This window comes from Equus asinus, chromosome 16 (genome assembly GCF_041296235.1).
Source record: "Equus asinus isolate D_3611 breed Donkey chromosome 16, EquAss-T2T_v2, whole genome shotgun sequence".
Lineage (NCBI taxonomy): Eukaryota > Metazoa > Chordata > Mammalia > Perissodactyla > Equidae > Equus > Equus asinus.
In genome coordinates this window covers 1,390,044-1,404,104 of record NC_091805.1, presented here as the reverse complement: position 1 = coordinate 1,404,104, position 14,061 = coordinate 1,390,044, and the positions used below count along the sequence as shown (strand labels likewise).

General features: G+C 40.0%; 1 protein-coding gene across 6 annotated transcripts in view; it reads left to right on the top strand.

Moving 5' to 3' along the window:
* TM2D1 (TM2 domain containing 1) overlaps window positions 1-14,061 on the top strand; it is a 40,690-nt gene that overhangs the window by 21,797 nt on the left and 4,832 nt on the right. For 2 of the 6 annotated variants that reach the window (XM_070486384.1, XM_070486385.1), the window contains exon 5: window positions 2,851-2,924. In XM_070486384.1, the coding sequence (XP_070342485.1) occupies window positions 2,851-2,924 (74 nt within the window). Of the gene's footprint in view, window positions 1-2,850; window positions 2,925-3,041; window positions 3,212-5,585; window positions 6,830-9,649; window positions 10,414-10,596; window positions 11,584-14,061 lie in introns of those variants that run through there. The other 4 variants (XM_070486390.1, XM_070486387.1, XM_070486388.1 and 1 more) reach the window with 4 other exon arrangements.

The following is a 14,061-nucleotide window of genomic DNA, read 5'->3' as shown; positions in this document are numbered from 1 at the left end:
TAGCATTATCAGCACCTTCATTATTAGCACAGTCATCCTTTTGTCTGAAATTTGTAGAAATAGATGGACCATCGTTAATATCACAGGTTGGGAGTGAGACGGGGGTAAATCACTGTAATGATTTTAAACTTTCAAGTTTATTTTTTTAAACAGTCAGTTTAGTTCCTTAATTTTTAAAAACTGCTTTATTAAGGTGTAATGACGTACATTAAAGTGCACGTATTTAAAATGTCCAGTTTGTTAAGGTAGACATATGTCTACACACCTGTGGGCAATCACCACAGTCCAGATCATGACCATGTCTGTCACCCCCAAAAGTGTCCTCGGGCCCCTTGGTGATGCCTGCCTCACGGCCCTCTTGTCCTGCTCTTCCCCGGGTGGCAGTCCTCGCTGTCTGTTGCTGTGGATTGGTTGGCAGATTCCTTAAGTGCTGAAACAGCATCGTGGATCTGCTCTATGGTTTCTTTCAGTGCGTTCCTCCGGGAGTCGATGACACTTGCCAATGTTCCAGACACACCTATCATTCCCTCATCTAACATTTTATCTGAGCGGACCCTCTCCTGTTCGTTTTTCTGAAGCACCGTAAGAAGGGGTTCGTCAGGAGAATATCCAGATTTCAATGTCCTCATTATCTTTCTCTGTTTTGAGTGTTATCACATTACTTTGCCAGTAAATACACTTCCATATCATTGTTTTAGACAGCTACGTAGTATTCTATTTTACTGTTAGAAGCGTCTTAATTTTTTGAGGCAGTTTCTCCCTGTTAGACATTTAGATTGTTTCTAGTTTTTTGATGGTCGTGTGACAAATATTTGTCAAACTCAAATTGTCTGTCAGGTACTATTCTGACTTGAACAAGACAGATAAGGACCCTGCCTTTAGGAATTTACATGGCAGAGGAAGACAGAGAGTGAATGAGCAGACCGACGGATCAGGCTGTGGCAGGTTTCTGACCAGAACCATAAAGGAAATGCATAGGGAAGACGTGGTGGAGCACTTGGGCTGTGGGGGCTGCATGCTGCTTTGGACAGGCAGGTTAGGAAGACTTCTCAGAAGAAGTGGCCTGAGAAAGACAATGTTGTTGGAAGAAGGCATGACGAGGGCCAAGGCTCTAACATGGGTACATTTTCTTTGTAGAGTAGTGGTTAATTAAAGACAAACTTGTTGGACCATTCTTAATATTCTTTCTTTCTTTTTTTTTTTTTTGCTAGGGAAGATTAGCCCTGAGCTAACATCTGTGCCAGTCTTCCTCTGTCTTGTATGTGGGTTGCCACCACAGCATGGCTGACCACTGGTGTAGGCCCGAGCCCAGGAACTGAACCTGGGCCGCTGAAGCAGAGCACACCAAACTTAACCACTAGGCCATGGGGAAGGCCCCTTAATATAATTTTTATAAACAAATTGAAGACGGGAAACTGTGATATTTACAAATTTACACTAAATTGCTATGTGAAGAGGGATGCATTTCATAAATGCAGTAAGTGAGTGAATGGATGTAATATACCACGTGAATGGATAAGGTTCCTTGGGCAACTATAGTAAAATGCAACTAATGAACAAAATAATTCAAGGAGCTGTTATAAGATAATGGGTAAAAAGTTAGGGGTCTTTGGGAAACAGAAAAGCTGAGAAAGTTTATCCATATATTCAACACATACTGAGCATCTACCATGTGCCAGGCAATCTTGTGGGCATTAAGGTCACAAAAGTAAACAACACAGATAAAAACCCTGCCCTAATGGGGCTTCCAGGAGGCAGATAGTAAACAAAACTAAAATATTAGGGCGGTAATAAGTGTCCTGAAGAAAACCAAAAGCATAATTTTAAGTAATCTCTATATTTTGGTAGTTTTTAAATTATTTCCAACATGTTTTATCCCAGCACTTACTACATTGTTTTGCTAGATGTCTAATACTTCTTAGTGCTTAAAAAAAAATCATCTAATATACCACATATTTTGGTCTTATTTGTGTATTTCCAAATTGTGTGCAGGAGGTGACCTTGTCCTCTCTTGCAACTGTAGCTGGCATCTATTTGTAGTTGATAGTTAGAACTAACTTTTCACAAAGAGTCTTGTTTCATGCCATTTTTATATCTCAGATGGGATTTAAACATAGAAGAGAGATTACTCACCCCCAACCCACCTCTCCTGGTTTCATCATCGTGCCTTTGTGTTACATCCTCAAATGTGTCCCAGATTCTGTGCTCTGTTATAGTACCTTAGCTCTAAGGTTGGGACCAAGGACAGGGGGTATATAGTGCACAGAATCGTTGATGCTGACTGTAGAGCTGATAAATAGGAGATGCTTAGAAAAAAAAGTATAGGATAAATTCAAGATTATTGGGTTACTAATGAAGTTTGCAATTTAACTACAAGATCAATGTTTTTGCCTGATTATTTTTTTCTGTGCCTTGACCGTCTTTGTTTATTTGAACTCTCTACTGTAAATGTATATTAAAATTTGGACCACATAATGTAATAAGTGTAAGTAAATCAATAAGGATTTTAGGACTGAAAGATGTTCTGTGACTCTGGTGTACTGAGATTTAAAGATTTATTTCTTTAGGCCTTTCTTCTTAAGAAATTTTGTAAGAATACATCGAATTTTTATTTCAGTTCCTAATATTTATTTATTAAGTGAATTAATAAATTTTTGGTAACTTTTCTGTATAGAGAGTCCTGTAAACTTTTCTCCTACTTTCAGGTGGAGATTTGATTTTTTAAAGTGTTAATTTTATATTCTTGATATAAAGAGTTTGTGACACGTATGAGGGTTTGTTGGGAAATGGCACAGTTTGTAATATTTATAAGACTTTCCAGGTTGTAAATGCCCGTGCCTTCTTTTCTAGGTTTGTTGAAGTTTTGCACTGTGGGCTTTTGTGGAATCGGGAGCCTAATTGATTTCATTCTTATTTCAATGCAGGTAAGTTAGTTCCAGACGAACTGCTTTTACATTCAAATTTGAGTTCTGTGACCTTCTCCTGGTGTATTTTAAATACGTTAGAAAGTAGTTAGAAATTCTTTTTCAATTTTTCTTCAGATGCTGGGTCTAAAGGATCGCAACCATGGTTCCAAATAGCATTGCTCGACCTGTGCTCGACCAAATAGTAGTTCTAAAAGGCATAAGAACTTCATAAAAAAAAGGATTCTACGCTCAAATGTGATTGTAAATATGAGTTCAACTGAGTTAGAGATTTCCTTTTTTTTTTTTAAAGATTGGCACCTGAGCTAACATCTGTTGCCGATCTTTTTCTTTTTCTCTTTTTTCTTCTTCTCCCCTAGCCACCCAGTACATAGCTGTATATTCTAGCTGTAGGTCCTTCTAGTTGTGGTATGTGGGACTCTGCCTCAGTGTGGCCTGGTGAGCGGTGCTATGTCTGCACCCAGGATCCGAACCGGCGAAACCCTGGGCCACCAAAGCAGAGTGCGTGAACTCAACCGCTCGGCCACGGGGCCAGGCCCCTGAGTTAGAGATATCTTTACTGGATAACTTCTCAGAGTCTTTATAATTCGTATTATGAATCTCTAAGAGTGATTGAGGTTATTTCTCAAATTTGTTGTTTCTTTTCCTGATAGTCACAGCCACGTTGTCAGTTACTATAGTAGAATATTGGTGGGAATCTGATATTTATATATGAATGTATGGAGTCAGAAACAGGATTTTCTTTTGCACTGGACAGGCACTCTATACTAGTATTCTTTTGGTTCCAAATTGAAATTCAGCTAGCTTAAGCCAAAAAGGAAAAAGGAATGTCTGGGCTCTGTGGAAAATCTAGGAGTAGGGCTGGCCTCGGCAAGGCCAGATCCATATAACCCAGCGACGTGTGCAAGACAGCCCTGTGACCGCTGCTTTTTCTCCTGCTGCAGTGGTGTGAGGCAGGCACAGTTGGTGAGTCTGCCAGATGTTTTCTATTAAATTGTACTCAACTGGCTGTGGTTAACTCCCAAGGATTCTTCAATTAGAGAAGGAGATGGATTTATCACAACAGATGTCAAAAGCAGCGTTCAGGAAGCATATGGAGCAGCCAGTGTCTTCCGCCAGCCAGTCAGCGTATGTTTAGATCATCACCAGAGTCGCTCTTCCTTCTCCTGCAGTATTTCCGCGCCTCAGTTCTGTCTGCTTAACGTTATCTTTATGCTTTAAGAGAAAGTCAAAATCTAGGAGATTTTTGGTAGCATACTGTGAGGAGGAGGCAGCATATGGACCAATAAGATACCAGAATTAAACAGGGAAAATATTTGGCTTTAAAAGTGGGATTTTCCTGTCTTTATTCATAAACATGTGCCTAACCGAATACCCCGCCCTCTGATTGTGGGCAGGCGTGCAGGCAGGGAGAGGCTGAGGTACTTGTGCGCGTGGCTCAGAAGCAGGTTTCTCACTTTAAATGAGGATCCAAGGAATTTAATGTTACTGGGATTCTTTAAGATATCCAGAATGTAGAGTCTCTGAAACCCAACTGCTTGGTTCGTATTTCACACTCGGTTCTTTCTTTGGTGGTATCATTGCTTTGTAGCTGTATTTATATCAAATTGTAGAGTTTATTTGATTGAGCCACTGCTTTCTGGTATATGTATGCCTGAACTTTTCAGAACAAATAGTTCTTTTCTTTTTTTTTGAGGAAGATTAGCCCTGAGTTAACTACTGCCAATCCTCCTCTTTTTGCTGAGGAAGACTGGCCCTGAGCTAACATCCATGCCCATCTTCCTCTACTTTATATGTGGGACACCTACCACAGCATGGCGTGCCAAACGGTGCCATGTCCACATCCGGGATCCAAACCAGCGAACCCCGGGCTGCCGAGAAGTGGAACGTGCGAACTTAGTTAACCGCTGTGCCACCGGGCCGGCCCCGAGTTCTTTTCTTAAAGATCTGGAATTAAGACCATCACATTAAGAGATTATTGAGGTAGAATTAGAGTGTTTGAATTCTGCAGTGAATTTCCCTAAATAAGACATTTTAATAGGCAGAGCCACTTTAGACTGCTGTCAGATTAGGGGAAAAATAAATCACTTTTCAAAGGTAGCAAAATAAGACTTGTAGCCTTTTCTACATGTCGTTTAATATACTTAACGTGTGATGGTGACTACGTTAGTTTGAGAGGATTATTTTTTTCAGCAAATCAAGTAAGTTTTTAACTATAAATATCATAAACTATGTTAATATTTTTGTCCCAAATATGTTTTTTTCTATTTCTTATAGACCTTTTATGTTTTGTCCATCATCCTTTTATTTATTCTTCTTTCCTTCCTCGTTCTCTCCATCCTCTGTTTTTCCTTCTTCTTGCCGTTAAATATTGTTCCCCAGTGAATAGCAGTGTTTTTCTGTTGGGCTGCAATCCCAGAAACACATTGTGCGTGAACTCAATACCTATAAAAACATACTTTGCTTCACAGTGTTTATAACAAAAATCCAGGAAAATCCTCTTAAAAAAGTAGGTCTAGTTATTTCATCTTTGAATCAAACAATATGAATTATAATGCGTGTATTGCTTCACATGTTGCTGTATTTACTGAAAATGCTTTTATGAGTTTGTCTATTTGTTAATAACCTTTTGAAGTTTCTTTTGATTTTTTGTTCTTAAAGAGTACGCAAATGGATGGGACCGGCCCTGTGGCCGAGTGGTTGAAGTTTGCGTGCTCTGCTTTGGTGGCCCAGGGTTTCGCGGGTTCGGATCCTGGGCGCGGACATGGCACCACTCATCAAGCCGTGCCAAGATGGCATCCCACATAGCACAGCCAGAAGGACCTGCAACTAGAATATACAACTATGTACTGGGGGGATTTGGGGAGAAGGAGAAAAAAAAGAGAAAAAGAAGATTGGTGACAGGTGTTAGCTCAGGTGCCAATCTTTAAAAAAAAATATGCAAATGGAACTTTGTGAATGAATGATATGAAACAATATGTAGAATTAATTTAGTTCTTTTGTGTGTTCAACAAAAATCTGGATCAGTGGTACCTGTGTAGTACACAGTCGATTATAGGTAACTATACTATATTACTACCGTATATATAGTTATTATAGGTAACTGTACTATATTACTACCGTATATATAGTTATTATAGGTAACTGTACTATATTACTACCGTATATATAGTTATTATAGGTAACTGTACTATATTACTACCGTATATATAGTTATTATAGGTAACTGTACTATATTACTACCGTATATATAGTTATTATAGGTAACTGTACTATATTACTACCGTATATATAGTTATTATAGGTAACTATACTATATTACTACCGTATATATAGTTATTCATAAGGCAGTTCTGAAGATTTTAAAACACTCATTCCTTTGTGCTTGATATTTTTATATGTATCATGCAGGATAGATTAGACAGTTTAAGTTTTTTTATGAGAAAAAAATATGAGAATTTTTTAATTTCGTTTAAACCTCTTTTCTCGTTTATACAAGACACGCCAGAGAGTCTGGCCATCACTATGCTACTGGGCTGATCCCTGGATATTTTTAATTATATCAAAACCACTGATGTGTACTCCACCAAAAAAAAAAGACAAGAAATTTCTTCTGTTAAGTGGAGACAGGACAGCCATAAATCAGAAATAGGAAGATGGGTAGAGGGAAAATGGAAATATGAGTTGGCATGTAGAAAGTTGTTAGAAGGAAGTATGTTGGGATTCTTTGTGACAATATTATACAATTCTATGCATCATGGAAGAAATTAGTTTCATTTCTGTTAACATCAGAGAGTAGATATTCTTAAAGGACTAATAATTATATAAGCAGCAGAAATTCGCAGAAAGGCATAATCTCTAATGCATTTATGAATTTTATAAATAAATTTATCAGATTTATAAAATATCTCATTAGTTTGGCATTTAATATATGTAACTCATTTTAGCACTGCTAAAACTTTATAAAAGTATATAGGATTATATACTGCGTTTATATTATTTTTTAACTTTTACACACCAGGTTTGAGTTGTCACACATAAATTTCTTGAGGAAAAAAAGACTTTTATTAATCCCCTGTGGCACTAGTAGTATGCTACACATAGGGTATGCCCTCAAAAGTTTTTGCTGACATGAACTGAATGCAGCAAACCTTGTGAAAAGTGTGGCTTTGTGCCAATTACAGGGAACATGAAGAACTAAAAATGGGCATTTTTTAAAAACGATTGCTTTTCTTTAGGACCTTAAAGTTCTAAATTTCATAAAGTCATTTGAGAGGTAATGAATAAAAAGTTGGTGTGATAAACTGTAAATAGTAGGTCTTGTGCTAGTAATGAAAATGGGTTTAGTGAGCACCAATTAAGTATAATAAGTTGCTGTAAAGGAACTTACAATCTAACTATCCCAAGAGTGGTCTGATAATGAGATTTCACTTATCAGAAATAAAATCTTTCCTTGGGAACTGCAGGTTTAAGATAAAAAAGAGTTATCTTGATTTTATCATGTTTAAATTCTTTGAATTTTACTAAAATTTTTTAAAGCCCTGGCTTTTCACTTCAGAGCATAAATAAGACTGTGGTTCCAGGTTCACTTCTGTGCGAGCCGGTTTGTTTGGTCAGAGACACAGCCCACACCTGGGCCGTGAAATGCATGCTGGGATCGCAGGGAGGACGAGCCTGTGGTTGTGCTAAGTCTGTTGCCAGCGCCGGGAGGGCTGCAGTCCTCGCTCGGTCACTAGAGGGGGAGCAGGGTTTGAACCAGTGGACACTTCACAGACGTCAAGTCTGAAACAGCTGTCTGCATTATTTATTTAACCCTCGTATGATTTGTTGGGAAAATAAACTGGAAAACTGAAGAGACTGAGAATTTGTGTAGCCTCTGCTCTGTCCCGTGACCTTGTTTAGGTAGATGTCACTCAGTTCGCTTATCCTGTGGGCAGATTTTTATTTGGTGAATTAAAGGAATGTTCCAACAGCAGACGTTCCTTAAGCTGGCTCTGAGAGCAATCCCACAGCTGTGTCTCCCTCGGGAGAGGTGATGTGAGTCTTAGCCTCCCTGAGGAATGGGGCTTCCGTCCATTCACCGTTGACACTAACAGGCCTTCAGACCAGGTGAAGCCAGGCTTCTGAAGGCGCAACTCTGCGCTCCCTGGGAATTTGATGCCTCATTGAAATGTGACTAAGCAGATGGTTTTAACAGCCTCGTATGAAAATTAACTACACACGGAAGTCAGCTATGGAGACAAAAATGGACTTTGACTTTTAAGAGAATGTAAATGTACTTCTCTGGGGGAACTGGGACGGACACAGGGTGCATCGTTCTCCTCCAGTGCAGACAGCTGAGTCATTTTACGTTTTCACCAGGTTAATCGGTCTTCAGGAGACGATTTGATCTCACCAGTGTTAATATTTGCATTCTTTATATGGAGAAACTCAGAAGTGGGTTATATAGGAAAAGGGCACATTGATAGAGTTGTATAAAGTATTCTTATTTTTTCCTTTCACTCCTTAATTCATTCAACATTTCAAATTTAAAATTGATAAACTATTTGTGTTCCCTAAGCGGTGTGACGTCAAGGACAAGGCAAAGCCGTTCAATGGGAGGTCAGATCTGTTGTTTAAGTTTAGGTGTTAAAGGACTTACTGGTTACCACATTTTTTTAAAATTACTTTATTTTTATTAGAATGCTACTGAAACTTATACAAACAAAATCAAAAGTTTATAAATTACAAACAAAACCATATCATCAATAAAGTTCAAATAAAATAAATCTCCTTTTTGTGTGGTAAAATATATATATATAATTTGCAGTTTTAACCTTTTTTAAGTATACAGTTCAGTGGCGTTAATTACATTCAGAATGTTGCACAACCATCGCCACTATCTACTTCCAAAACTTTCTTGTCATCCCAAACAGGAGCTCTGGACCCATAAAGCAGGAGCTCCCCATCCCCCCACAGTCCCTATGACCTCTAATCTGCTTTCTGTCTCTGTATGGGTATTTCATATAAGTGGAATCATACAATGGCTGTCCTTTTGTGTCTGGCTTATTTTACTTTGCATAACGCTTTCAAGGTTCATTGATATTGTGGCATGTATCAGAACTTCCTTCCTTTTTATGGCTGAATAATATTCTGTTGTATATGTAGACCACATTTTGTTTATATGTTCATCTGTTGATGGACACTCGGGTTGTTGCCACATTTTAGCTATTGTGAATAATGCTGCTGTGAATATTTGCGTACAAAATCTGTTTAAATCTCTATTTAATTCTTTTGGGTATTTACCTATGAGAAGATAAACTTTTATGTATAAAGCTAATTGAGGGGCTGGCCCAGTGGTGCAGCAGTTAAGTGCACATGTTCTGCTTCAGTGGCCCAGGGTTCCCTGGTTCAGATCCCAGGTGCAGACCTACGCACCACTTGGCAAGCCATGCTGTGGCAGGCATCCCACATATAAAGTAGAGGAAGATGGGCATGGATGTTAGCTCAGGGCCAGTCTTGCTCGGCAAAAAGAGGAGGATTGGCGGCAGATGTTAGCTCAGAGCTAATCTTCCTCAAAAAAATAAAGCTAATTGAAGAGAATATCTTCATGACCTTAGATGGATTAAGCCTTCTTATTTTTTTTTTTTGGAGGAAGATTAGCCCTCAGCTAACTACTGCCAGTCCTCCTCTTTTTGCTGAGGAAGCCTGGCTCTGAGCTAACATCCGTGCCCATCTTCCTCTAGTTTATACGTGGGACGCCTACCACAGCATGGCTGCCAAGCAGTGCCATGTCCACACCTGGGATCCGAACCAGCGAACCCCGGGCCGCCGAGAACCGGAACGTGTGAACTTAACCGCTGCGCCACCGGGCCGGCCCCTGGATTAAACCTTCTTAAACAAGAGTCCAAAAACATAAACCATAAAGGAAAAAAAATGAATTTGATTACATTAAAATTAAGAAATTTTTAGTTTTTAAAAAGGATACTACAGATTAAGGTAACAGTTAATAGACTGTGTAAATGGATACTGCCCAGAGGAATTGATATGTGGAATATACAGATGATTTCTGCAAATCAAGAAGAAAATGGTGGAGAGCCTAGTAGTTGAATGAGCACAATAAACTAATGGGTGAGTCACAGAATCACCCACATGACTCATATGTAAATAGAGAGATACTTCTGGGCATTTACTCCAGAAAACTCATGCTCCTGTCCACAAGAGGACATGTGCAGAGATGTCTGTGGTAGCAGGAAGTTGGCATCCACCTGGCTGTGCACACTAATAGGAGGGTGGATGTGTCCTCTGTAACACCAGCTGGCAATCACAGACACTTACCTGTGTGTACAGACAGCCACATGGAAGTGTCTTACGATCATAGTGTACTGTGAAAATAGTCCAAAACTGACCAAGATCTTCAGAAACATTATTCAAGTAAATTAAAAATACATAGTTATTCAAACAACATCACATGCTTTTTAAGAGTAAATACATATCCAAGTCATATGCCAAGTTAAGTGTATGCCCATTATTTGTGTGGGTGCCCATGGGTGGGTGGGTGAGCGTTGTAGAGAATTGGAGTGGAGATCAAAGGTAAGGAATGGAAAAACAACAGGAAATTTGGTGACCACTTCTTAACATTCTTGACTTTAATATCTATTTCTAAAGTTTTCTGATTTACTCTTCTTCCTAGAGACTTTATACCTACAGAAAAGTATACCCGTTTGAGTAAACAGTTCAAGATTTTTTGCATTTACACTGCAAATAAAATTTCATGGTGAAAAAGATCAGAAGTGACATGAAAGAAGAAATTAAATTCCACTCCCTTCCTGCAAACCATCGCCAGCCCTCTCCGTAGGAGAGTGTGGGAGAACAAAAGAGCCCGTGTCAGACCCTGGAGCCCGTGAATGTCAGCTGACTTGGAAAAAGGGTCTTTGCAGATGCGTTTAAGTTAAGGATCTTAATATGAAAAGATAATCCTGGATTATCTGGGTGGGCCCTAAATCCAATGACAAGCGTCCTTATAGGAGACAGAAGAGGAAAAGACAGACACCCAGAAGAGAAGGCAGTGAAGACAAAGGCGGAGGTTGGAGTGGTGTGGCCACGAGCGCCGGGAGCCACAGCTCGCTGATTCACCAGAAGCCAGAGAGGCTTAGAGCGGATTCTCCCCTAGTCTCTGTAGGGCCGCGGCTGTGCGGATACCTGGATTTTAGACTTCTGGCCTCTAGAACTGTGAGAGAGTAAATTTCTATTGTTTTAGTCCAGTAAATTTGCGGTAATTTGTTACAGTAGTCACGCAAATAATAGAGAGGGATATGAAGTTGCTTTCTTGTGGTTTTAGGGCTTCCCACACAAGGGACATTGACATCCATTGTACGAAATATCTTCCCATAGTGTAGTGGCCCTCCTGTTTCCCCTCGTGTAAGGTGAAGGCCTGCAGCAGCCTCTCGCTCGGTCAATTGCAGTAAAGTGTATGAGTGGTCTTGCTTCCCCCAGCAGACTTCGGAAATGCCCCCCAGCTAGTTGAGCGGAAGGGCTTCATGCTGCAGACTGGGCCTCAGGCCATGACTCAGCAGAGAAGTACACTCATAGGTTTAGGTTTCATACTCTGTTGTCAGTGAACAAATGGACACAGGCATATTTAACTGAGTAAAAAATTTCCCAGTATGGCTTATTTTTTAAAATTTGTAACTTTGTAATTAATAATACAATAATAGACTCATAATAGAGGAATTCATAATTGGCACGTGTTGTACATAAGCATATATAAGATGCTCAAAAACAGGTTTAATTTCTAATTTTGGTGAAGGAATATGGATTTGAAGAATTGAAATCTTTGCAGCTGATAGTTTTCTTAAAAATTAAGCAGGGATAGCAATTTCTTCTTTGATGGGATAGTTCATAGAAAAGTATGTTGACAATACCTTGTAGAGGTGTTTGCATTTAAACGTCATAGTCAGACAAGTCATACAAGGTATAGAACTTAAAAAGTACCGTATCGATCAGCTTGTTCTAGTCCTCATTTTGTGGATTGTCCAGAGAGGATTAACCCTGCAGCGGCCTGCTGACAGCTTTCTCTTCAGTCCGGTGCTCTCCCGCACTGACTTGATTTGGTTGCCTTTGGTGCAGCTCTTCAAGTTCTCTTCACAGAGAATAGCAGCAGTGCTGTGCTTGGTGATCTGGCAGTGTGTGTAGGAGGCGTTGAAGACAAGTGCGTTATCAGGAGTTTTGGGCCCCAAGTAACAGAAACCTCAGTTTAAATTGGCTTTAATAATATATCTGGAGATAAGGTAGTTCTCAGATTTGTTTATTTAGAGCTAGAGAACATAGGGAAGGACCCAAACCCGTCCTCTCTCCCTCCCCCCTTCCCTCCCCTCCTCCCTTGTTTCTCTCGCCATCTTCAGTTCCTTTGGTTAGCATCATTTGCTTATGTAGTTACTTTCAGAGGGAGAAAAAGACCTGTTTCCTCTCACGCACGTCTTCTTGTGGGCAGAAGGCCCCCAGTGAACTTGTCCCCCAGCAATTGGTGAGAATTCTGCGCCCCCCCAGGCTGCGCCTGTCTCTGCAAAGAGACCTGGAGTACCATGATACGGCTGGTGCTGAGCAGCCGGCACTGCATAGTTCAAGGGGGAAGAAGTGCTGCCATCGATGGCTAAAGTGGGTTCAAAATGGGATCATGTATTACCAGGTGGTAAGACTCAGCTTTGGGGCTACCTTGTCCACAGGACAGGGAAACAAAACAGAAACAACCCCTTATCGTTTTTCTACATGGCAGCTGCTAACTTGACAAGATTGTGGAACGTCTGGGGCCTGATCAGTTTTAGTTAAATAGTTCCATTTCCATGAGAGTCAGGTGTGCCTCAGGTGGACTTAGTAGAAAAGCATGCTGTTAAAGGGTCACTCAACCCTCTATTTTCCTTGTTTCCAATTTTTCAACAGGAATAAGTGAGATTGTCAAGGGAGATGGCATAGGAAGAAAAAGATAATAGGACAGAAGGCTGGTTCCAATTTGTGCACATATTCCAAATTAGGCAATTTTTTCCATAAGGTGTGGCCTATTTCTGCTGGCCAGGCTTTACTTTTCTTTGTCTTCCTCCTATAGTCTCAAAACAAGTTGTGACTTCTCGTCACCCGTTCTTTTTCTTGGCTTAATACTCACAGCATTCACTTTAAAAAGACACTAATGAACCCTTCACTAACTGTTATAATTTTTACATTGTTTCTTTTTCTCCTTGAATTTTTATTCTATTCCTATTCTCCCATAGCATTTTATCCTAACGTAATATATTTTTATGCTTGAAATCTACTGATCATCTTATTCATTTACATTAAAACATTTTTAAATTTTTTGTGATTTCTGGATTGAGCTGTCATTATAGTTATTAATGATATATAATTGATCAAAACAGCATAAATGTTACAAATTTTAGCAAATTATTTTTAATAAAAAAATGTAAAATGTTACTGGAAATGCATCTTTTGAACAAGATGTGGCAAACCCTACTTTTGGACTCTTGATTAGAGGAGATTTCCCGGAGTCCAGTATTTTGAACGATCGCTTTGTTTGGCACAGCAGAGGCCCTTGTCCTCACGGCAGCGTGCCATCATAGGACTCAGGGTGTGCTCTGATGGGAGGTGTGTGTCAGGCCGAGAAGGACCGCAGTGAAGGGGGACTCACGTGGTGCCTCCACCGTGGTAGTTATCAGGCGGGTCAGCTTTACAGAGAGTGTTTGTGGGAGTCAAGGTCCCAGAGTTGATTCTCTTAACACTGTCTGGGCTCACACACACCTTGGTAAATCTTTGTGTACCCCTAAGGCTACCGTTTGAAGATTGCTACCTTGAACGATAGCTTGTGGAGGTCATATTAACCGGATTGTCGCAAATGTGGTTAAGTGGACAAAATGACTGATGAGTGTGTGGGTTTTTTTCTGTCTCTCCTCCTTTTGCATTCCGTGTGGTTCTAGTGGGACTGGCAGTCACATTCGCTCGTCTTCTGGTTCGGCCGATCATATTAATCCTTTTCCCTTGGATACAGTAATTTGTCCAGCAATAGGCGTGAAAACCAAGCAGATGAGTCAGAGTCCTTCCTGGATTGGTATATACACACTGAGCAGGGAGATTTTACCTTCTTCCTGTCGGGAGCTGCTGCGCTTCCAGG